Here is a 23,581-nt window from a genome sequence, read left to right on the forward strand (position 1 = left end):
AATAATACTGAATATGCCATGAATGCTAATAGTTTATAAAGTTTATAAGAGTTAATATTTATTTGAAGAAGTATATAGTTAGCAAATGTTTAACGTGGATGTTCTTTATTGATCCCAAGGTTTATCTTAAGTTTTTATGATTGCAACACAATCCTCCTATCTGTCATAAAATAATGAGAGCACAGCAAACAAGCCATACAAATGCTATGTAAGCAAAAATGCAATTTACATAGTATTACACTAAATCACCTTAGTAGAATTAGCAAGGAATTTTTACAATAAATGCTAATACAGTGGACTTCATTATCTGCAGGTTTTGAGTATCCATGGTTAAAAAACAAAGATCCAAATAAATTGTCCATAGTAAATGGTTTAGGTATTATCTGCATTTTTAGGTTTGCAGTTTCATTTCATCCATCATTTGGTGCATTGATAGAATTCTTCTTTGATTTCCTGATGATCCTAGCAAACTGCTAACATTCTGATGTTATACTGTCATCCTGTTTCTGCAAGTTACTTTCCCACAGGAAAAATAAGCAATGTGCAGGGGAGAACTCGGCTGAGTAAAGTGGCATATGATCACAGAAAATATTTCCCTTTATTTACAAAATAAAGCAGATAATTTTTCCACAGTTACGGAATTTAAACCCCCATTTAAACACACATGCCTGTTTGTGTGTGTGTGTGTGTGTGTGTGTCGGGATGGATTGGATGGAAGGAGTGGGTTTGGAGTGGCTGAATTTGGGGAGAATGAGGGAGCTGGGGGCAAGAAATGGAGCCCCCTCTGCTGAGTGTGCAAACAGAAGCAGATGGGGGCTCAGATACGACCCCCGGCTCAGTGTGAGTGGGGTGCCTTGCCTGCCGGAGAGGAGGGGGGCTGTTGAGGTGGGGGAGGGGATCTCTGGGGTATTAGAGAGCTGGAGTATTGCGGTTATGACTGGGAGAGATAGATATGGCGGGAGGTAGGCCGCACTCGGGGAACTAGGACTCGCTGTCTCAAAGCGATTACTTGTTCCGGCCCCTCTGGTTCTGGTTCACCGGGCTTGCCTCGTATACCTGGTGACTCAGGATGTCAGGGCCCTGGCCTCAGGCTGCTGCTGTTTAATGCCAGATCTGTTGTCGTTCGGGACTTAATCCTGGAGGAGGGGGCTGACCTGGCATGCATAACTGAGACCTGGCTGGGCCAGGAGGGGGGTGTGCCCCTCTCAGAGATGTGCCCAGACGGGTTCCAGATATTGCATCAGCCGCGACTCCAGGGAAGGGATGGAGGAGTGGCAGCTATTGTCCGGAAGAGTCTTTGCCCTCGCAGGATCCCTGCCCCTGAGATTGTTGGGTGTGAGTCTCTCCTCTTGAGGTTGGACTCAGGGGTTCAGTTGGGCTTGTTGCTGATATATCTGCCTCCCAGCTGCGTTACAATAGCCCGGCCTGTGCTGCTAGAGGCGTAGCTGGGCTGGCGGTGGAGTTCCCCAGGCTTATGGTACTGGGGGACTTCAATTTGCCGTCACTTGGCGAATCCTCAGATGCGGCTCAGGAGTTCATGGCTTCCATGACAACCATGGACCTGATCCAAGTAGTTCAGGGTCCGACAAATGAGGGGGGGACATACACTTGACCTGGTGTTTCTCTCGGGGCAGTGGAGATATGATCTGGAATTAAGGGGTATAGATGCTTCTCCCCCCCCTTTTTTTTTAAATTTGATTTATATGCCGCCCTTCTCTGGAGACTCAGGGCGGTTTACAATGCATTAAGCAATAGCCTTCATACTTTTGTATATTTATACGAAGTCAGCTTACTGCCCCCACAAATTGGGTCCTCATTTTACCTACCTTAGAAAGGATGGAAGGCTGAGTCAACCTTGAGCCTGGTGAGATTCGAACTTACAATAATTGCAGACAGCTGGTGTTAATCACAATGCTTTTAGTCTGCTGAGCCACCAGGCCCTTGTCGTGGTCAGATCATTTCCTGCTGAGGTTAGACTTCAGGACGCTACTCCTCCATCGCAGGGAGGTGGAGCCGATTAAGTGGTTTCACCCCAGGCACCTAATGGACCCTGAAGGGTTCCAGAAGGAGCTTGGGGAGATACCTGACTCCCTTGTCCACAGTCCGGCTGAGTCCCTAGTGGCTGCCTGGAATAGGGCGGCATCTGGGGCACTGGACCGGATTGCGCCTTTGCGACCTCTCCATGGCAGTAAATCCAGGAAAGCTCCCTGGTTTACCGAGGAGCTCCAGGAGATGAAGCGCCAGAAGAGACGTCTAGGGAGACGCTGGAAGACCAGTAACACCGAATCTGACCAAACACTCTTATTAGGACTTATTTAGTGGCAATACGGGCAGCAAAATGTTCGCATTTTTCCGCACTTATTGCATCCACTGATTCACGCCCAGCCACCCTATTTAGAGTGACTCGCTCCCTCCTTAATGCAGGGAGAGTGGAGGAGCCCTTGCAGGGTAGAGCTGAGGTGTTTGTGCAGTTTCTGTCGGATAAAGTCACTCTACCCCGCGTCAATTCAGTGAGGCGGTGGATATGATGTGCCAGTGCCTGGAGGCCGTGAGGGTCTGGATGGAAGTCAAGAGGCTCAGACTTAACCCAGACGAGACCGAGTGGCTGTGGGTATTGCCTCCTAAAGACCATGCTGATTGTCCATCCTTGGTTCGGGGGGGGGAGAAATTGTCCCCCTCAGAACGGGCTCGCAATTTGTCCTCCTAGTGTCCTCCTAGACTCACAGCTAAGATTAGAGCAACATCTGTCAGCTGTGGCTAGGAGGATCTTTGCACAGGTTCGCCTGGTGCACCAATTGCGACCCTACTTGGATCAGGAGGCTCTCCTCACAGTCACTCATGCCCTTGTCACCTCATGGTTAGATTATTGCAACGCGCTCTACATGGGGCTACCCTTGAAAAGTGTTTGGAGACTACACTTGGTCCAGAACGCAGCCACAAGAGCTGTCGTGGGTGCACCTAGATACACCCACATTACATCAGTTCTCCGCGAGCTGCACTGGCTCCCTATTGGTCTCTGGTCACAATTCAAAGTGTTGGTTATTACCTTTAAAGCCCTACATGGCTCAGGGCCAGGGTATCTTCGAGACCACCTTCTACCGCATAGCTCCCAGCAACCGGTAAGATCCCACAGAGTTGGTCTCCTCAGGGTCCCATCAGCTAAACAATGCCGGCTGGCGGGCCCACGGGGGAGGGCCTTCTCTGTGGATGCCCCAGCTCTCTGGAACCAGTTACCTCCTGAGGTCCGGACCATCCCCACCCTATTGGCCTTCCAAAAAGTGGTGAAGACCTGGCTCTTCCGGCAGGCATGGGGCCGTTGATCTTGCTGTTGCGATTTGGCAAGATCCGGCCATGAATGGTGTGAATGGGTTTTAATTGTTTTTAATGGTTTAACTTTTAATGTTTTATGTATGGTTTTTAAATGCATTGTAAGCCGCCTTGAGTCTTCGGAGAAAGGCGGCATACAAGTTGAACAAATAAATAAATAAATAAATAAATAAAATTTAGCTTAGGCTCAAACTCCTGTTATCTGCAGTTGCAGTATCCATAATTGCATGGGGCTGCATTGTATGTTGAAGCAAAAACATGCACTATTACGGTAGTAGGATCCACTTCAGTGGTGGGTTGCCCTCAGTTCGCACCGGTTCTATAGAATAGTAGGCTATAATAGTAGGTATTCTATATCTCCGCCTACTGACCCTGATGTCATCAAAACACTTCTGCGCATGCGCGCGTGGCCCCGTTGCGAACTGGTAGTAAAGGTAAGTAGAACCCACCCCTGATCCACTTGTAGTTATGTAATAATGTGGATTGTTTCCACATTATTACAAAGAGATTCCATAACCATTTGTCTGAAATGGTATGGTGTTTCCTGCCTGAGTCAAGGGGTAAGACTAGAAGACCTGCAAGATCCCTTTCAGCTCTGTTATTGTGTTATTTTCCTGAGATGTAAAAACTGTCCCTCAGCCTCGAGATACAAGAGTCATCAGAAATCATGAAAAAGGTAGCCTTGTATGCAATAGTTGATAGTCTAATATACAGATATATTAAGCAGGATAAATAGGGAGTACTTTAAAAACTGTATATTGGCCTTCCCATTACAGATGAAAAGTAGAAGAGCAATATAAGAAACAAAGAGAGGATAAAGTACTTAAGTCTCTTCTGAATGAAAAGACAAGCAGAAATACATAGATGAGACTGTACTCAAATTTTGCTGAGCATGCAACAAATAAAGTCTCATTTAATGCATCTAATGTACCTCATCTAAGGTGGAGCAGATTTATTTTTGTGATGTGCTACAATCTTCACCACCTTTGGTACTCCCTGGATATGATGACTTATTTTCTCATGGATGAAGGCAGCTATCTTTGCTTTGTTCCCACAATGCGACTAGTTTGGCTTTTGTTGCCACATTGCAATACCACATTTACTGAAAATGGCTTAGTTTTAACTAAGCACGATGTATGAAACAAACCATTGCAATAAACCATGTTTTTAAGTTAGAATTACACATGAATCAGGACAATATGTCTTATTCAATAAACCACAGCAAAACCTAATAATAGCTTAGTATATTAAATGAACCCAGTAGCGTCACTGCTATTATTCTGCAAAGATAGCAAGTAATTAATGCATGACATTCAAGGAGGAGGATGTGATATACTCAGTCACTCCATAACTTTTTCTAGTTTCTTAATACCATCAACAGGCATTTCAAACAGAGATCTCCTATTTATATCTGAAGATGTTAAGAATTGAATCTAGATCTTTCTGCATTCTAAGCATCTACTCTTACCTTATGGCCATCTTTTAATGATTCCCTAGTTACAAAGAAGCAGCATTAGTGCTTGCTCAAAGGCAACCCATACCATTGTGCCAATCCTACATATTGATACACTATGGCTGTGTTCATATAACTTGCTTATCCTAATCACTTTCTGGATTTGCACAATCCCTAAACCAAAAACTTATTAAATGTCCATAAAAAACAAAATTAAAAGCAACCATAATTAATGTACAAATATAGTTGTTAGTAAAGTGTCAGTTAAACTTGATTAAGCCATGCAAATATTTTTCTTCAACTCAAATAACAATGATGTTCTTTCTAACTTAAGAGTAAGAAAACTTAACTCTAACTTTAATAGAAAAAAATCTATTCAGTCTAAAGAGATTATGGATTTAAGAGCAACAGGTTTCTCATGTAAGCTTGAGGTCCTTTTTTCCTTCCACATTCATTTACCTGCAGTCCTCTGCATGAAAAGAGATCATATTCATAGATTTGCAATAACGAAGCACAGTGAACTTCATAGTGATACTCAGGAAACTGGACATATCATCAGGACAAAGTTAACAAGGCAACTTCAGGGTTGAAGCAACTTTCCGTCATTGAAAATCAGCACTTCCTGAAGTGTCAGAATGCCTCCTCCTCAAGCCATTTAACTAACAAAGCAAACTAGAAACCGGCAAGGTAGGTAACATCTAATCTAAACTTACCTTGCCTGCACAGAAGTTTCTATCAAATAGTGGCAAAAGCTATAGAGGTACCACTTAAAAAGAATCAAAACAAAACTCTACTTCGAGAGAAAAGTGTTGCATTTATACAAATTCTACTCCTGGCACTCGGAAGGCTGTTAAAAAGTGGGCAGGTCTGATTTTAGTTCTGTAAGTTGTTCCTTGTACCAGCCCCGTTTCAGCTCCTCCCATCAAGGAAACAAATCTACAGTCTATGAAGCACACAGATTACTGTCGAGGCTTTTTTTTGTCTCTTGCACAGGTTACCGAAATATGCATAAGATTGAACAGATTCAGAGGGAAATTTCTCTTCTGTTCCTTTCCTAAGAACTGCATTGAGTTAATGCAGCATCTCCTGGGAGCGATTTGAAAGCTGCATGTGTGATAATGTTGCTAATAATTCCATCCAAAGTTGATCAACTGTACTTTGATGCAAGAGAAGAACCCAATCTACATTCCTAGGCATAACCTCATCATCAGATTTCTCTTTAACCCTTTTGCCATGATGCACATACATGCCAGTCCCGCACCTCTGGAAAAACAAACATCTTGAGTTTTCCCCTGAAAGTGATCAACTGTAATAAGATGCCATTTGATGTGTCTGTCCTCCACCTTTCCATTTGAATAGAATCCGATGCACATCTACTTAAATGTAATTACTATCAAGTTCAAAGGTAAGCCCATTGTGTACATAGTATGTGTACATAGGATTGCAGTCTACAAGCACCACCCAGATTTACCCAGAAATTAAGGACTCATTAAATAAAATTTGCTTTCAAATAAAAGATGGATTACATAATAAAAAAGTATCATTCTAAACATAGGACTACATCAGTTCTGAATAAGGCTAACAGTGGTTCTTAGGGTATTTGAATCAATTACTCTTTTTCTTGGTCTGGAATAAAGTCATTACTCCCCCACCCACTCGCACCCAAAGCAGACTGTTGTTTTACATAAGCGTCTTGGTAGTGGTAATCCCAAACTAGCTCCTCAACTCACAGCAAGGTGACCCCTAGGATATGCCCAAATATCCCCTTTGGGGATAATTCCCCATTTCGTCAGTTTTAAGAACCACTAGGTTTCACAATTGGGAAAATCCTGCACATATAAAGGCTTATTTAGGGAAAAGGTACCTTAACATTATTTTACTACTATGTAGTTTTTAGGTCAGAAATATTTCAAACTTGTGATCTTCTATACACAGAACATCTTCTGAAAAATGCAGCCCTCCCTCCAACATTTGGATTTCAGAATGTGTTATACGTAATCCTCAACTCACAACCACAATTGAGCCCAACATTTCTGTTGCTGAGATGTTAAGTGAGTTTCTTGCCACAGTTGTTAAGTGAATCATTGTAGTTGTTAAGTTAGTAACACGGTTGCTAAATGCATCTGACTTCCCCATTGACTTTGCTTTTCAGAAGGTCACCAAAGGTAACCACATGATCTCAGGATACTGCAAGTGTCATAAATATAAACCGGTTGTCAAACCAGTTAAATTTTGATCATGTAAACATGGGGATGCAGCAATGGCCTTAAGGGTGAAAAACAGTCATAAGTCACTTTTTTTCTGTGCCATTGTAAATTTGAACAGTCACTAAATGAACTGTTGTAAGTTGAGAACTACCTATACTTAATTGCAATTGTTAATATGACAGAAGAGGAATGTTATTAAAACATAACAAAAGTAACTATAGTAACTATATTTAACTTTAATTACAGATAAATATAAAATGTATGTTGGGTTTTGATCTGGCTCCATCCATTACTTCTTTTGAAGTTCTATCTCACCTAACCCAGAATAAGCTCTTCACTCATAATTGTAGGTTGAAATAATACATCTGATGGAAGCAAGGCCATGCAATATTTCTGAATTTGGAGTTTAGGATCAGGTGAAAATTTAGTCTAAGGATGCAAGCAGAGAAGGATAGAAAAGCTGCTTGTTTTTTGATGAGTGGTTTTGGAATTTCTCCAGCTAAAAGCACTCTAAATCAGCCCAAGATGATCTACATAAAAGTGATTAAAATCTACATCAACCAGTCTGTGCAGAGATATATGTATATAAACGATTAAGAGCCGATGATAGATGTAAACACATACAAAAACATCAAATTATCCATTATGCTTTCCCTTTTCTTGAACATAGGTTATTCCTTGCAGAACTCAGTCAAATTGTTAAATCAAGATAAGGTTCAAAGTTTTCATACTAAAACACATCGAAGTAAGGAAAGTTCTCAAACAGATGTCCAATATTTTTAAAATAAATTTCATTTGCCCATGTTTTGTCAGATGTTAATTTGACAATAAATAAAAAAATATGTGGAAATTTAAAGTGCCACTCATCATCCTACCACTTCCATATTTTGCCATGATTAGAGAGATTTTAAGTTTGGGCATTATGTCTAACTCAAAATATTTTTTAAATAAATACTCAGGCCAATTTCATTTATTTCTAAAGTACACCAAATTTACAATCTCTGCCGCTCATATTTATGCATAGATTATAGAGTTTCAATTTTAAAATAATTATTATGTAAGAGAAAAATTTTTTTTTAAAAAAAATAAAAGCTGTGAAATATCAGTGCAAATAACCATTGTATAAATACAAATGTTAAGGCAACAGTTTCAAAGATATCTTACTGGTACTGTATTACTGATACTGGTACTGTTAGATTACAGCATCCAAAATAAGTCAAGATCTATATGAACTGTAAACTCTTAATTAAATATAAATCAAACGTTTTAATAATTTTTTTAATTGACAATATGGAGTCTTGGATGTGTGAGGAATTAACTGAGATGTTTAAAAACATGTGTGAATCACTAAAGGGTAATAAAAAGTCAGAAATTTTACTGGAACATATAGAACAGGTAAAAGAGAGCATAAATGAGGAGCAAGAAAATAATATTGAAGGAAAAGGAATTGAAAGCAAAAAGCAGTTAGATGATTTCGCTGAGATTAACAGTGGCAAAAAAAGAGTGGAATATTCCCCCAAAAAGAATCAATCAAAGGGAAAAGAAGGAAAGAGTGGAAAGAGATTAGGAGAAAACTTGGGGAGAATCGAGTAATATATTTAAAAGTGAGAAAAAGGATTCAGGAGAAAAGATATAATATAAAAAGAAAAAAAAGAAAAAGAAGAAGTTAAAAGAATGGGATAAAAGGAGGAAATTATTAAGAAGTGGAATTTTGGAGAGACCAAGAGAAAATGGTTAAAGAGAGGAAGAATAGTGGAAAAGAGGAAGGGAAATAAGCTATATATTAGTTGATTTAAGGGAACTGTATTAATAATATTAATTGTGGATGGTCAATTAAGTTAAAGGGTTTTTAATGTAAGAAGTGAATATGATGATGTATATTGCTTATAGCAAAACAGAATAGCAAATGAAATATGAAATGGTAATGGGGTTTAATTATGAAGACAAGTTAAATTAAGAGACAAAATTGAAATGTTAAAAAGTGGGATAGGGATTTTGAGAAATATATTTTGCAAATGGAGAAATAAGATAATTAATTGAAGTTATTGTAAGAAATTAGGAGTTAAAGGGTGGATAGTGATACTGTTTATGTATTATGTATTAAGAAGAGATTAAGATAAGATAAAGAAATATGGAAAAAGAATATTATGGCCAACATTGGAAATATGTAAAAGGTATCTGGGGGAAAAAAAAAGAGATGAAATAACAAGTTACGATGAAAAATGATGAATTTATGATAAAGAATTATATAAAAGGGATGAATTTGGAAAACGTGGGAAGATTGGAATAGATTATTAAAATTAAGATATATAAGATGTATAAGATGTGACCCAGTCAACACTCTGTTCAAAAAATACGTATGATGAAAGAAAAATGTTAATAAAACTTGTTTACAACAAAACAAGTCAAGACCTCAGATATTTCCCAGCTATAATAAGAACTTACCTTCTCCAACAATGCATTTTGCCATAATCTAAATATATTGAGGTAGGTTCGGTCTCTGGCACTGAAGGAAGTGAAGAAAAACTGCAGAACAAAATGGTAATTTGCATGAAAAGTATTGAAAGCAATCTACAAGTCAGTCAACCCTATTTCAAATAAAAAGATATTAAGTCAGAGCCAATTGATTTTTAGAAGTGTCTAAGAAGGACTAAATTATACAGTCTTCAGCCATTCATCATCCTATACATATTTACTTAGATAAAAGTTTCATTACGTTCAGTCCGGCTTACTATTATTTATTCAATCTGTTTGTTTGCCTTCCTGGTTACAGAGTATTTACTTCCAAGTAAACGGGTATACTCCAAATTTATATTCACACTACCATAAAATTAAGTGTCAATAAACTTAATGGGTTCATGAGTATATAAAAGAGATATAGTCTTTTATGTAGACAGATAGACTGACAGACGGACGGACAGGATAGATAGATAGATTGATATAGATATAGATATAGATAAGTTCTAAGATCATTTGCAATTATTACTATTATTATTAACCAATTTATTTGCGGCCCATTGCACGGCAATGCTAAATAACAGTATTTTAAAATTCAAAACTTTCCTTTCCAAGTACAACATAATAAAGCATTTTTGGCTCTTATATCCCCATGCCCATTCACATATTCTACAGTAAAAGCCTAGATACATTCCTGATTGACAGAGGAAGAGCCTCAACACAAAGTACGCATTGGTACATTCCCAAACATTACTTTATCCTTCCTCCTTCTACTTTCCCCAAAGCAACAACCCTCTTAGATGGGTTGAGCTGAGAGAGAGAGACTGGCCCAAGGTCACCCAGCTGACTTTCATGCCTAAATCAGGACTCGAATTCACAGTCTCCTGCTTTCTTAACAGCACACCAAACTGGTTGTCTTTAGTTTAGTTTGGGACAATCTTCTTTAGACTCCTAGACATATAGACTAGAACATCCTTCATCAGGCATATACCAGTAGTACAGGTAGTCCTCGACTTACAGCAGTTCATTTAGTGACTGTTCAAAGTTACAATGGTTACAAACTGAAAAAAGTGACTTATGTTATGACCAATTTCACACTTATGACTGTTGCAGCATCCCCATAGTCATGTGATCAAAATTCAGATGCTTGGCAACTGGCTCTCATTTATGACGGTTGCAATATCCCGGAATCATGTAGATCACCTTTTGAAACCTTCTGACAAGCAAAGTCAATGGGGAAGCCAGATTCACTTAACCACCATGCTACTAACTTAACATCTGCAGTGATTCACTTATCAACTGTGGTAAGAAAAGTGGTAAAATGAAGCAAAATTCACTTAACAACCATCTCACTTAGCAACAGAAAGGTTGAGCTCAATTGTGGTGATAAGTCGGGGACTACCTATAATGGCCATGTCAAATTAGTGTAATGGGAACTGTAAATCTATAACTTTGGAGGCATGATGAGAAAAAAAAAGATTTGGTGTAGTGGTTAAGTCAGGTGACCATGATTGTAGTTCAGCTTTAGGCACAAAGACAGCTGGGATACCTTTGGCAACCCAGCCCAAAGAAGGAGACAATAGCAAGCTACTTCTGAAAATATTGCAAGAAAACTTCACAGACTAGTCTAGGCAGTCACTAGGAATCAACACTGACTCAAAGGCACATGCATACACACACTCAGAAGAAAAGCTAACTAACAAGAAAGACTGGCTTTGTAAGGAAGGAAGGGACGGAGGGAGGGAGGGAGGGAGGGAGGGAGGAAGGAAGGAAGGAATTGGCTGCCTCAAGAAATGTCTCCATTAAACAGAGGTACAAGTAAGAATACTGTACCTTCTCCCCTTCTGTAGCAATTTGGATAGCATTTGGAATAAGCCGAGCCGTCTTCTCTTTTGTCATGAAGGTTATGTCCTTCAAAGCGATAGAAATCTAAAATTTGAAATACACATAAAATAAGGCATCTAAAAGCTAAGGCTGAAACTACAGAAACAAAATACTAAAATGACTATAATTAAAGCAATAGTTTTCACATGATTTCATTTAATTCAGCATTACTACTCATATCAAAACCATTCCTTTAAAAATAATTGAAGGAGTAGAGTTAAAAACAACCTAAACAGATTGTGTTTCTTTTTTTTTCCTTATGAAAAGTGTACAAACTAAGATAGAAATCTTATCATAAAATGCAAACTTAAAATTCTTAGTGTGAAAATATACTATCTGTACCAATATTGTCAGTAAAGTGTATGAATGTGTATAGGTATTTATGTGTACATAAAAATATACACAATGTATTTTGGACACACACATTTCTTAAAGCACACATGCCTTACCATAGTTTCCCATCTGAAGATGTTACTGTAGAAACAGATCCAGTTTTCAGACAGATATAAGCGTCCTTGAAGAAGGATATCTTTTTGGAGGGCACAGGCATAATCTAAAGAAAAGCATTACGTTTTTATAACATTTTAAAAGTGTAGCCAAGCAATTAAGTTCATCAATAATATTTTTATTCATTATTTATTTGTTGACTATTTTGTTAACTGATAAAATCATTCCTACATTACCTATATTTTATTTTGAACAGCTTCAAATACAGATCCCTGATCTTTACATGCATCTTAAAACAGACCTTGATGTTAGCTTAAAGTCAAGATTGCCTAGAGACAAAACTGATTTTGAATGGAGAGCCTATTATGGGCGCAAACTCATTGGATATTATTATAATGTGCAATCTTCTCTCTCATATAACTAAGTTCAGGAGAAACTAGATTTTTTTTAAAGCAAATGATGAGTTTGTACTATAATTGACAATAATAATTCCAAAAAAGTGACTTCACTTAAATTTCTTACTCCTTCCTAACTAAGTTTGTTAAATGATTTAATTTTCTCACCTGCTATCAGCTATGGCACTCTTAGACATGTGAGTCTAAATTATTATCAAAAGTAATAAACTAAGCTTTAGAGTTAAATTACCCCTCAAGAAAGCTCCCTAAATTTAACTATTATATTAATTTCAAGCACCTTTTCTCAGCTATATTAGAAAATACTATAAATATTAAGTAAGAGAGTTTTTAATTACAACTTTCAGCTTCTAAATTTTTGCTGTGTTATTGTTTGAGAAAATTAGTACTGTGAAACATGATTCAAAGGATAAAGCCAAAAGATTGAAATACACGGAATAAGACAAAGATGCACACCTGCTTGCATAATTTAATTACAGTATTTGTATGAAATGGTTGCAGATGTAGTGGCTGGGAACATGAGTGTGTGCATACTTTTGGATGCAAAAATATCATGTTGATTTGAGATTTGGAATGGTTTGCAGTCAGTGATTATATCATATGTTTAGGAGCATAAATCTATCAAAAACCAAAGTAGTTGTGTTTGACAGGGAAATGGAATGGATAACTGCAAATTATATATAAATGGTGAAAAACCAAGCAAGTAAATGAATGCATGTTTCTGAGAATATTTATTAAAGATGGAGAAATGCAAATGCTGTAGAAGCAGCATTAAAGGAAAACATTGGTCTACATTGCTGGGAATGTAATGGGAATGAGTTGCTGTGTAAAACAAAAAGAGAAAGAGAGAAAAGAGAAAGACTCTAGAATGAATTTGCACTGGATTGAATACAAATATGAGTAAACCATATGAAAACAATTCAAATAGTTTAGTTACATAGAGAAAATGAATGTGAGTCAAGTTATGAAACAAACGCATCAAGGAAGAATGATATACAGTACTAAGGTCAAGAGAAAGAGAAAGATTTGGAAATTCATGATTGGATAGTGATGAAAAAAGAAAGATCAGCATCTTAAAGAAAATACAGCATGTGAAGCAATGTATAGATATGGTGGTTTTCAAGGGTGGAAAGATATGGAAAAGTATAATGAATAGTGTTGGTTTAGATTAGATGTATTCCTTCTTTTTTCTTATCTCATATCTTTAATTTCTTTGGTTACTACCTCCTATTTGTTTTGTACATGTTGCACAATGTCTTTAACCCAAAAGGGAACAGTATGATGAAAGTGTGTGTGTGTATATGTATCTCTTATGGTAGGCAGAATCTGTGTTTGGCTTCTACATTTTAAAAGTTCTAAAGTGGCATGTTAATCCAACTGTGTTAGTATTGCTAGTTAAAAAATATCAGCTATAAAAGAATGTTTTCGGATACTATATTTGACATACTATAGTTACTGTTATAAATAAAACAGGACACCAAACCAGTGGTGGGTTTCAAATTTTTTTACTTCCGGTTCTGTGGGTGTGGCTTGGTGAGCATGGCATGGCTTGGTGGGCGTGGCTTGGTGGGTGTGTAAGGGGAAGGATACTATAAAATCACCATTCCCTCCCCAATCCAGGGGAAGGTTACTGTAAAATCCCCATTTCCTCCCGATCAGCTGGGACCTGGGAGGCAGAGAATAGATGTGGTCGGGACCAGTCAGAATTTTTACTACTGGTTCTCTGAACTACTCAAAATTTCCGCTACCAGTTCTCCAGAACTAGTCAGAACCTGCTGAAACCCACCTCTGCATCAAACCTATTGTGAGTTTTAAGATTCAGAGTCAGAGTTTTAACAAGTTGTGGGTCCAGAATCATAACCCCTGTCTCCTTTTACCTGGGAGCTACACAGGTTTCATATTCTTTCTATGCTATAAGAGTCTCTATCAAAAAAGAAATTACTTCTGACCATTACACAAGTGTTACGAGGAAGGACTGACTTCAGGGAGTCCTGAATTTTTCTTCTTGTTTCTAAAATGGCCACAGCTCTTTTTGTTCTTGAAAATACTCCAGAAACATGAAAATACCGTAAATATTTACAAGTGCTAAGGAATTTCAGAATATATTTCTTTCTTTTTTTAAAAAAATGACCTGCAATAACCTCAGACTTTGCATTACATGTTAAATGGCTAATGAGCATGACTGTGAAACTAATTCGGATTCACAACACTCCAGACTGTCTGCTGTGTCTGGCAGACTGCATACATTCTCAAAACATATTCACTTATCTCAAATGTAGAATTTACATCATCCAAAGGGAGAGTGATATGCTTTGAATCATGTTTAAAGTCAGATTATATGAGCCTTTTTAACAAAAGGAATTCAAGTTGGGGTTTGTTTTTGTTTTAAAAACAAAAGAAACTCTGAACCCAAGGCTGAACATCATGGAATTCAACATTTCTCCACAGCCATAGAATTAGCTGATTGGCATTTGTAAGGGAGGAAGGGAAAACTAGATACAGTGGAACCAGGGATACAACTGTTTCAAGAGTTATTTTTAAAGAAATATAGAAAGATTTGGTTAGGAATCTGCAATTAATCATTTGATTTATTTTGATTTTATCCACCCTAATTAATCTTTTATTGACTTTTGTCTTTCCATCTCTATATTAATTGGTGGATAGACTACAGAGTATTATATTTTGAATTATGTTAATGAATATAGCTTTACAGACTTTAATAATTTTTCCCTGATAAACTGTAATTCTGTAAAATCTGAAATCAAACAATAAGCAGGTTGTAGTAGACTAGCACCATCATGTGGTCTTTGAATAACATTGCATATTATTTTAAATTTTGTGTGTTCTAAGTTAACAAGTTGTTGCCTCTCTGTGAATTAATCAGACCAGAAATGGTTTTTTTCCCCTTAATTTTGAATATCTGAATTATGATATTTATAAATAAGACATTTACATAATTGACTTTTTCTATTTCTTTTGATAATGGTTGATTTTTGTTTATTTTCTCTCTTGTAACATTGGATCATCTACCATATCTGGGGAAGAAATGGGCTAATATCCTTCTTTCATGCCTCAATTCTACAGGGTCAGAGGCAGAACTGTATAATTTCTTTTCCTTTTTAATTATAGTTCATATTAAAAAATATTTACATGTCAGGTCCAAAACCAAGAATGATACATGGTGATTCTTCCAAGCAGAGTTCAGAGTGACTATTCCACTATGTGCAGCTACATATAATCTGTGATTATTGAGGGAGTGGAGCTATCTTCACCTTCTTTATCTCACACATAATACCTGGACTGAGTTGCCTCTTACTCCTCTGGAATGCATCCCCCGCCTCCTGAGAATCACCTCCTTATTTCATTCCATCACATTACCTAAAATTTGTATTGGAAAGTTCAATTATATTTTACTGCCCTTCTACTGAATAATGTCATTTTTCTTACCTACTACGAGCCTTTCCAAATCAGGCAGGTGGGCAAATTGTTTCTTGAATTCTTCATTCCGATATTTATAAGTAGAACTTGAGATCTGCAAAAATAATGAACTTTAAGAACAAATCCAACTTTCCTTTGATTTACTAGAGACGATGCTACATTCAGAGTACTGCCAGGAAGGGTTATAGAAATTATTTTAGACTATCAGTTTTTTTAGTTGATAATTTAGTGTTTTCTAATATCTTCTATTTTTGATTTATAGTACTGCTATTGAAAGATATAGATTTTTTTTTCAAACATTGGTCCAGACTAAAAGACAATTAAGAGCATGTTATACATTCAAACACACATATGGAGGAAATAATCAATTTCCAATACTACAAGAAAGATTCTTTCAAATCAAAGGCTATTTTATTCTTTTAACAGACTGATTTGGCCATTTTTCTTTGTGGGGGGGGGGGGAACCCAAGGCAATATAGATAAAAATAAAACATCTGGGGAGCTAGCATTACATATGTCCATATTTGTTATATCTTAATATTCCTATTGTATCTCACCTTAATCCTTTATAGCATTGTGTCTTTTTCCACTGAACTAGATAATACAAAACTTTTTTTTTTAAAGTGCATTTAAATAAGCATATGCTTCTTTTAAGTAAAGAATACAGGTTATCCATTCTTATCTCAAGAAAAGATTGTGGAATGTGAAGTAGCTCAAATTATGTTTTTGTTTTCTTAGAGGCATGATATGCACCTTGAGAGTAATCCACAAGTTGATTTTTCCATGCACAATCATTTTTGGTAAAGAACCCATACAGAATGGAGGGACAAGGAAATAATTTTTAACACAACTGCTCAAACAATTAAAAGGCATCTTTCTCATCCCTAACTATGAGTGTTTCCATCCACCTCAAGAACACATAAATACAATTAAAATAATGTACAATTATATTCTCCCATTTTGTTACAACCATAGCCAAACAATAATGAAACCCCCCCTCCCCATATCTGCCCTCTTCATCATTTCTTCTGATCCTAATATAGTGCTAAACTTCCACTAATCGGAGAATGGAAAAATACAAGCCTCTGCAATTCTGCTTGGAAAATAGAAAATAGCATTGGAAGGGAAATCAGTATCAAGCAAACTGTCCCTGCTCTTACAGGCTTAATCTCACTTTCCTTAAGTATCAAGCAAACTGTCCCTGTTCTCACAGGGTTAATCTCATTTTCCTTCAGATAAAAAGAAAACCACAGAATGGTTTTCCAGAAACCAGGCTAAAGAAAATTTCTCTGACCTGACTACCTCAGAAGGCTCTGCTCTCCTCTCAAATATTCCAAATTGATATGTGCCAAAAGGGACAGCAACATTCAGAAAAATCTCATGGAGCATGTAAAACAGTGGTGGGTTTTACTTACCTTTGCTACTGGTTTGCATGCGCAGAAGCTTCTGCGCATGCACAGAGCGTATTTGATGATTTCCGGGCAGGTGGGCAGAGCCTCCCACCGCTGCTACTACCGGTTCTCCTGAACTGGTGCAAACCGGAAGCAACCCATCACTGATGTAAAATGACACACACACACACACACACAGACACACACAGACACACACACACACACACCATGCTCCCACTCACATAATAGTAGAAAACACAGCCATACATTTCTTTTGGCCAAAGTAGAAAAGTATCTGTTAACAAATTTAATACAGAAACAGCAATATGTAACTGGGATAACCTTTCTTTCAAGGTGTAAATCAATCTTTTTTAAACTTACTATAAGTGTGCCACTCTTTGAAAAGAGCATTAGTCACATGATTTAAAGCAGGTTTAATCAGTGGTGAAATCTAAAATTTGTTACTATCAGTTCTGTGGGCGTGGCTTGGGGGGGTAATGTGACTGGGTGGGCGTGACCAACGTTTTTTTTTTTTTACTTTTAAAATCATTTTTTCTACAACCTCTTTGGTGAAGAGGTTGTTAAAAAATGCTTTTAAAAGGCTCTGACGATCCCAGGTGAGTTGCCTGATCGGCAGAGGCTTTTTTTCTTTTAAAAGCCTCTACCGATCAGGCAACTCAGCTGGGATCGTCAGAGGCTTTTAAAAGCATTTTTTCTATAACCTCTTCAGCCAAAGAGGTTGTAGAAAAAATGCTTTTAAAAGCCTCTGACGATCCCAGCTGAGCCGCGCGATCATCAGAGGGGGTTTTTTTTTACTTTTAAAAGCATTTTTTCTGCCGTAGAGGTTGTAGAAAAAATGCTTTTAAAAATAAAAAAAAAAGCCTCTGATGATCGCATGGCTTAGCTGGGCATGGGGGGGGGCAGGGATTTTTGCTACCGGTTCTCCGAACCACCCATCTCCATCGCTACCGGATCGGGTGATCCCGTCCGAACCGGGAGCATTTCACCCCTGGGTTTAATGCTCTTCCAGAAAAATACTAGACACAGATTTATAAAGAGCCTAAATAATTAAGATGCCCAAAGAAGTCCTGTGGTGAGATGGGCGGCAAATAAATTTAATAACAAATAATACCTACTGCGTTTCCCTGAAAATAAGACACTGTCTTATATTTTTTTGAACCCTGAAATAAGCACTTGGCCTTATTGCCATGCACTCAAAAGTCCAATTGGGCTTATTATCAGGGGATGTCTTATTTTGGGGAAAACAGGGTATATGGTTCTTTGTGAAGCCAGTATATATGTATCACATTTGTATAGTTGCCCTCTTCACATAATGACGCTATCTTTTATATAGCCTGCCCAAAATAATTTTAAATAGCTATGCCAAATGATTTGAGGGCACGTCAGCAACATCAAAAAGAGGTCAGTGTTTCCAGCATCGTAAATGAGGTGTTTCAGGATATTCCGAAAACAAGAGTTGTGCTGAATAAACAGGAATGGCTAAAGATCAGTCCACATGCTGGCTATAAATGAGACATGTATTCCATACATTCATGGAATCCAAGTGTGGTGCAGAGTCTTTGTGAGATACTTGGAGAAAGGTCTTGCTCAATGATCTGGAAACAGTTTGATCCTGTTGAACCTTAAGGAAGTGTACAGGGTCCTCAGTGCTGTCAATGCAACCACCTTTCAATCGGGCCTTTGTTCCTCATGTTTGGTAAAATCTTCCAGGACAGTGAACAGCAGGGTTAATGCAGTGATAAATTCCTCACTGCAAGAGGAGACATTCCCAGCACCTTTTAAGGAGGCCCTGATTTGCCCTCTCCTAAAAAAAAATGATTCCACCTGCCTGGACAATTTTTGTCCATTCACCCATCTTTTCTTTTTAGGGAAGGTGATAGAAAAGGTCGTTGCTTAGCAGCTTCAGATGATCCTGGGTGAAACAGATTTCCTAAACCATTTTCAGTCAGGTTTCAGGCCCAGTTATGGGACAAATCATCCATTGGTTGCACTTATGGATAATCTCTGGCAAGGGCAGAATGGTAGTAGTACAGCTATCCTGGTTCTCCTTGATCTCTCAGCAGCTTTCCATACTATTGATCATGATGACCTTTGTGGCCAGCTGAATTTAGAGCTGGGTGGCACAGTTCTGCACTGGTTTAGCTTCTTTCTCCAAGCCGCTCCAAATCAGTACCGATAGGGAGTAAGAGATCCAGCCCTCGGCCAGGCTCTTATGGCATACTGCAGGACTCAGTACACGCTCCACTCCTGTTTAACTACACGAAGTCGCTGGGTAAGATCATCCATCACCATGGGTTGAGAGGTCATCAATATACTGATTTCAACTTTACATCTCCACATGTGGTGATCCGAGCGATGCTGTCGGTACCCTCTTACAGTGTCTGGAACCTGTAGGGGCTGGATGGAGGGCAATGGACTACGACTGAACCCTGGCAAGTCTGAGGGGCTTTGGGTGCATAGAGCTTCAAGATCCAGCTTTGGATATCTTTAGTTCTGGACAGGTCCAGTTCGTATTTTAGGGACTGTCCTGGATTTGTGACTTCTGCTGTAAGAACAGGTGATGGTAATGACTAAGAGATCCTTTGCACACCTTTGGTTTGGGCATCGTTGTGGCCTTTCCTGGCTCAGAACTCCCTTGTCTCAGTCACTCAAGTCCTAGTCGTCTCTGATCTGGATTACTGCAATTCACTTTACATGGCGCACCCCTTAAAATGCATTAGAAAGCTTCAACTGATACGAAGTGCAGCAGCATGAGCAGTCTTTGGGGCCCATAGAATGACAACACTGCTTCACAAGCTGCATTGGCTGCTAGTTTGCTTCCCAGTGCAATTCAAGGTATTGGTCATGACCTTTAAATCCCTCCATGGCATAGCTCCAGAATACTTGACGAACCGTCTCATCCCACTAAGGCAAGCCTGCCCTACTCATGCCAGCAGAAAAGGTCTGTTGAAGATCCCATCATTCAAGAAACTCCAACTGGCAGAATTGAGGAGAAGAGTCTTTGCTGTTGTAGTGCTGGTCCAGGATAAGGTTTGCCGCCCTCCTCCTATCCTCTGCAGGATAGAAGACCTCAAGACCTGGTTCTGCTGTTTGGCCTAGGGATCCAGTAGGAGAATACCACACTGGATGTGGTTGCTGGACTAATTAACTGATCCCATCCCCCACCCCATGCTTTCTACCCTCCCTCTTCCCATCTTTTAATTCATATTATTGTGTTTTCATTGTTTATTTTTTTTTTGTTTCGTTGCTTTGTTATTGTTATATTTACATTTTTTATCTCCCCCCCCCCCTGTTTTCCTGTTGTAAGTTGCCTAGAGTAGCCCCACAGCGAAATGAGCGGCAAGTAAATTTAACAAATAAATAAATAATAAATTCCAAATAAAGATTACCGGTGATTAGGTTTCTTTGTTTCATGATTTGTAGAATACATGGATCAACTGAGCCTTGACTCAGTGATCTAACTGCTGTGAAGAGTCATAAGGTAAGGCATTCCTGTACTTTCTGTGCCGTGCATATATATAACAAACGTCAATATAAATAGTTTATACTTACCTATTAACCTTTGTGTCTTACTAGATGATACAAGAAAATAAAGCCTTACTAACACTAGAATAAAGTCTGAAGGTTGTCTGAAGTTGTTTGAAGGTTGAATCATTGCAATTGGACTAATTTTTTGTTGTTAGTTTAAGAGAAGTTTCACTGCCCATCCAGGCAGCTTCCTCAGTCAGAGCAAGGCAGTTAGGCAGAGAGTCGTTGGAATGTACGAACTCTACCTGGATGATTGAGAATTGAGGTTGGTGTGGCAGGAATTGGTACATCCCAAAAACTTCTGCCTAACTGTCGTGCTCTGACTGGGAAAGCTGCCTGGAAGGGCAGTGAAACGTCTCTTAAAATAACAACAAAAATTAGTCCAGTTGCAATGATTCAACCTTCAAAGAACCTTCAGACAACCCTACCTGGATGATTGTGTATCTTCATCGACACTAGAATAAAGTCTTCTGTAGACGACATTCTGTGGAGAGTTATAGGGAATGCGGAGGAAGGATGTGACACATCACATTGTTTCCTGACTTGGCCATCATCTTAGTGATTCATATTTAGTTTATAACAATAGTACAATTAATTTCTTACCAACATAATTATTGAACATTATGGATGGGTCATGCACTTGGTGGCTCATAAACTTTATAATATTTGCTATCAGTATGAAGATTCTGGGATTGGTAGAAAAGAAGAGTATTCCTGAACTATGTATCCCACAATTTATACTACTTTCATTTCAGATTTTCCAGTTTAGTGTTTCTATTAAGATTGTGCATGCTTATTCCTTGCTTTAGCAACATCACAATTTAGACATTGGGTGGAGGGGTGCTATTTGCTTTGCATTAATATTTTAATATATTTTACTCTTAAGTGTATACTTTAAATTGAATTGCTAATTTCCTTACTGGAATTTGGTGCATTTTGGTTGGGGTGCAAAGAAATCACTTGCTTATTTTGAATGTATGTGATATGTGTGTGTTGGTCTCAGATCCTTAAGATCAGTCACTCTTTGTAAACTACTAGCTATGGACTAATTAACAATTGCTTGGGTTCTCTCCAGTTTATTACTTTTTTGATGGCTATTTTGCCAGAACACTAAAAAACATTGGGGAATATGATCTTCTCTCTTTTCAGTTTTTCTACTGACAATATTCCTTTGGTTTAGCCATCATATGTGGCAGGGATCCTCAAACCTTTTAATCAAGCAGCCAATTCATGGTCCCTCAGACTGTTGGGGGCCCGGACTATAGTTTGAAAGACTGTTTCCAAGGGTGCTTGTCTGCACATTAGTCTCATGGCTGTTTCAGCCTTCTGGACCCGGCTCCTTAGGGCAGAGCCAGCTCCGGGCGCTAGATTGACCCCCTGCAAAGCCCCCTTCTGCCGAGGAGCCTGGCCGAGACCTCGCCTGCTGCCTGCTGAGGTGTCCTGACTGCCAGTGATGGGATGGGGTCCTTCAGGCACTTAGCTTGGCCACCTGTTTAGGAGCTCCAGCCGCTCCCTCCGGGTGCCTTGTCAGAGCTGCCCTGGGGTTTTGCCTGCGCCAACGTTGCTTGCTTGGAGGGGAGTGAGGGGGGCGGTTAGAGGAGCGCGGGCTGGATAAATTGCTTCAGCGGGCCATAGTTTGAGGAGCCCTGATATATGGTATGAGCAATGTGTGTATTTCCTTGCTGCGCCTAAGTAGAGGAATACTTTATACAATCAATCAAATGTTCCCAATTTTCTGGGAATGCTACCCAAATACTATAGTTCTAAACCACAGTTTTTGCCACAGTTCACCTCAGACTACCTCCTTCACCATAATTTCTTTCATCTCTAGCACTCTGGACAAAAATCAGGATGGTATGTAAAAGGCATAGAGAATAGCTTTGAAGGAAAGGAAGAAGAGATGATAAAAGATCAAGGAGCTCAGGCCAAGGAAATAATGTGAACACAGCAAACATCTCAGGAACTGAGAAAGGGAAAGCACATGCTTTCTTAAGCTGCTTTGCCTTGTTGTGCTAAAATGCTCCAATCATGTTTCCTTCAATTCTCACCATTAATTAATCTGGTGAGGGTTGGAACCCAATGACAACCGGAGGACAATCTGTTTGTTGCGTTTCGTATATTGAACTAATTTATAACATCCAATTTCTTCCCAATCACTACTGGAAAAGTGTTTCAAGAGTTCGGTCTGGATGCTTTACTTACAGTAATTTTCCATGACTCTTCATTTTCCCAGAGTTGCTCTGGGAAGAGCAGTCTCTTAAGCAGAAGGTATTCTTCCTGTGGGGCACTGGCAGATAGAGGTCTGGACATTAGTGAGATTTGGTCTCCGTCTATAGCCCAGCCTCACTCTTACTTGTAGAGACTGGAGGAGAAAGATTTTGAAATATTTCAGATTAACTATGTACCAATTGGACAAGCAAGAATGTGACCTGGGAAAACAATGCTCAATGGAATCAGATACTTCTGTGTAATTAATTATTTTTCTAAAATGCAGATCAACAGATTAGTAATGTAGAAATATCATTCTTCACCCAGAGAAGCAAAACAATTGATGTTGAATTGTAAGATATGGACATCAGATGCTGAATAATATGAAGACAAATAAAAAGGGGTTATATATGTGTAATAATAAAGGAGAATGGAACATTCCTTCTGTTTTAATATTAGTATTAGTATTTTTTCTTATTAAGACCCTTACATGTAGTCCTGTGCTAAATGTCCCAAAAACATCCTAGTAATTCTGGGAAATGGTTATTTTCAGTAGCTGCATCCAAATTTACTAATCCTCTCAGGGCAGAAACCTACTGTGCAAATGTGTTTATAGTGTGGCTGCATAGTAAATTCCTCCTACTGTATAGTAAATAAGATTAGTAAGTAAGTAAGACTTAAGTCGGGAGAAATCTTTTTGGCTTAGTTTCTTGGAATTCTTTTTTAATGGCCCTCAATTTATATGGCCTATTTTTATAGATTTTTTTTCATAAAATCATACAATTGGAAGTCATCTAGTTCAACTCA

The 23,581-nt window shown here is 38.4% G+C and overlaps 1 protein-coding gene across 2 annotated transcripts in view; it reads right to left on the reverse strand.

Moving 5' to 3' along the window:
• Positions 1 to 23,581, reverse strand: part of GRAMD1C (GRAM domain containing 1C) — a 58,398-nt gene that overhangs the window by 21,492 nt on the left and 13,325 nt on the right. For both annotated transcript variants that reach the window (XM_087894820.1, XM_034411781.3), the window contains exons 3-6: positions 15,636 to 15,720; positions 11,778 to 11,881; positions 11,278 to 11,373; positions 9,433 to 9,513 (exon numbers count right to left, since the gene is read on the reverse strand). In XM_087894820.1, the coding sequence (XP_087750946.1) occupies positions 9,433 to 9,513; positions 11,278 to 11,373; positions 11,778 to 11,881; positions 15,636 to 15,720 (366 nt within the window). The remainder of the gene's footprint in view (positions 1 to 9,432; positions 9,514 to 11,277; positions 11,374 to 11,777; positions 11,882 to 15,635; positions 15,721 to 23,581) is intronic.

Source organism: Pantherophis guttatus, chromosome 5 (assembly GCF_059756535.1).
Source record: "Pantherophis guttatus breed Tessera chromosome 5, ASM5975653v1, whole genome shotgun sequence".
NCBI classification, from domain to species: Eukaryota; Metazoa; Chordata; class Lepidosauria; order Squamata; family Colubridae; genus Pantherophis; species Pantherophis guttatus.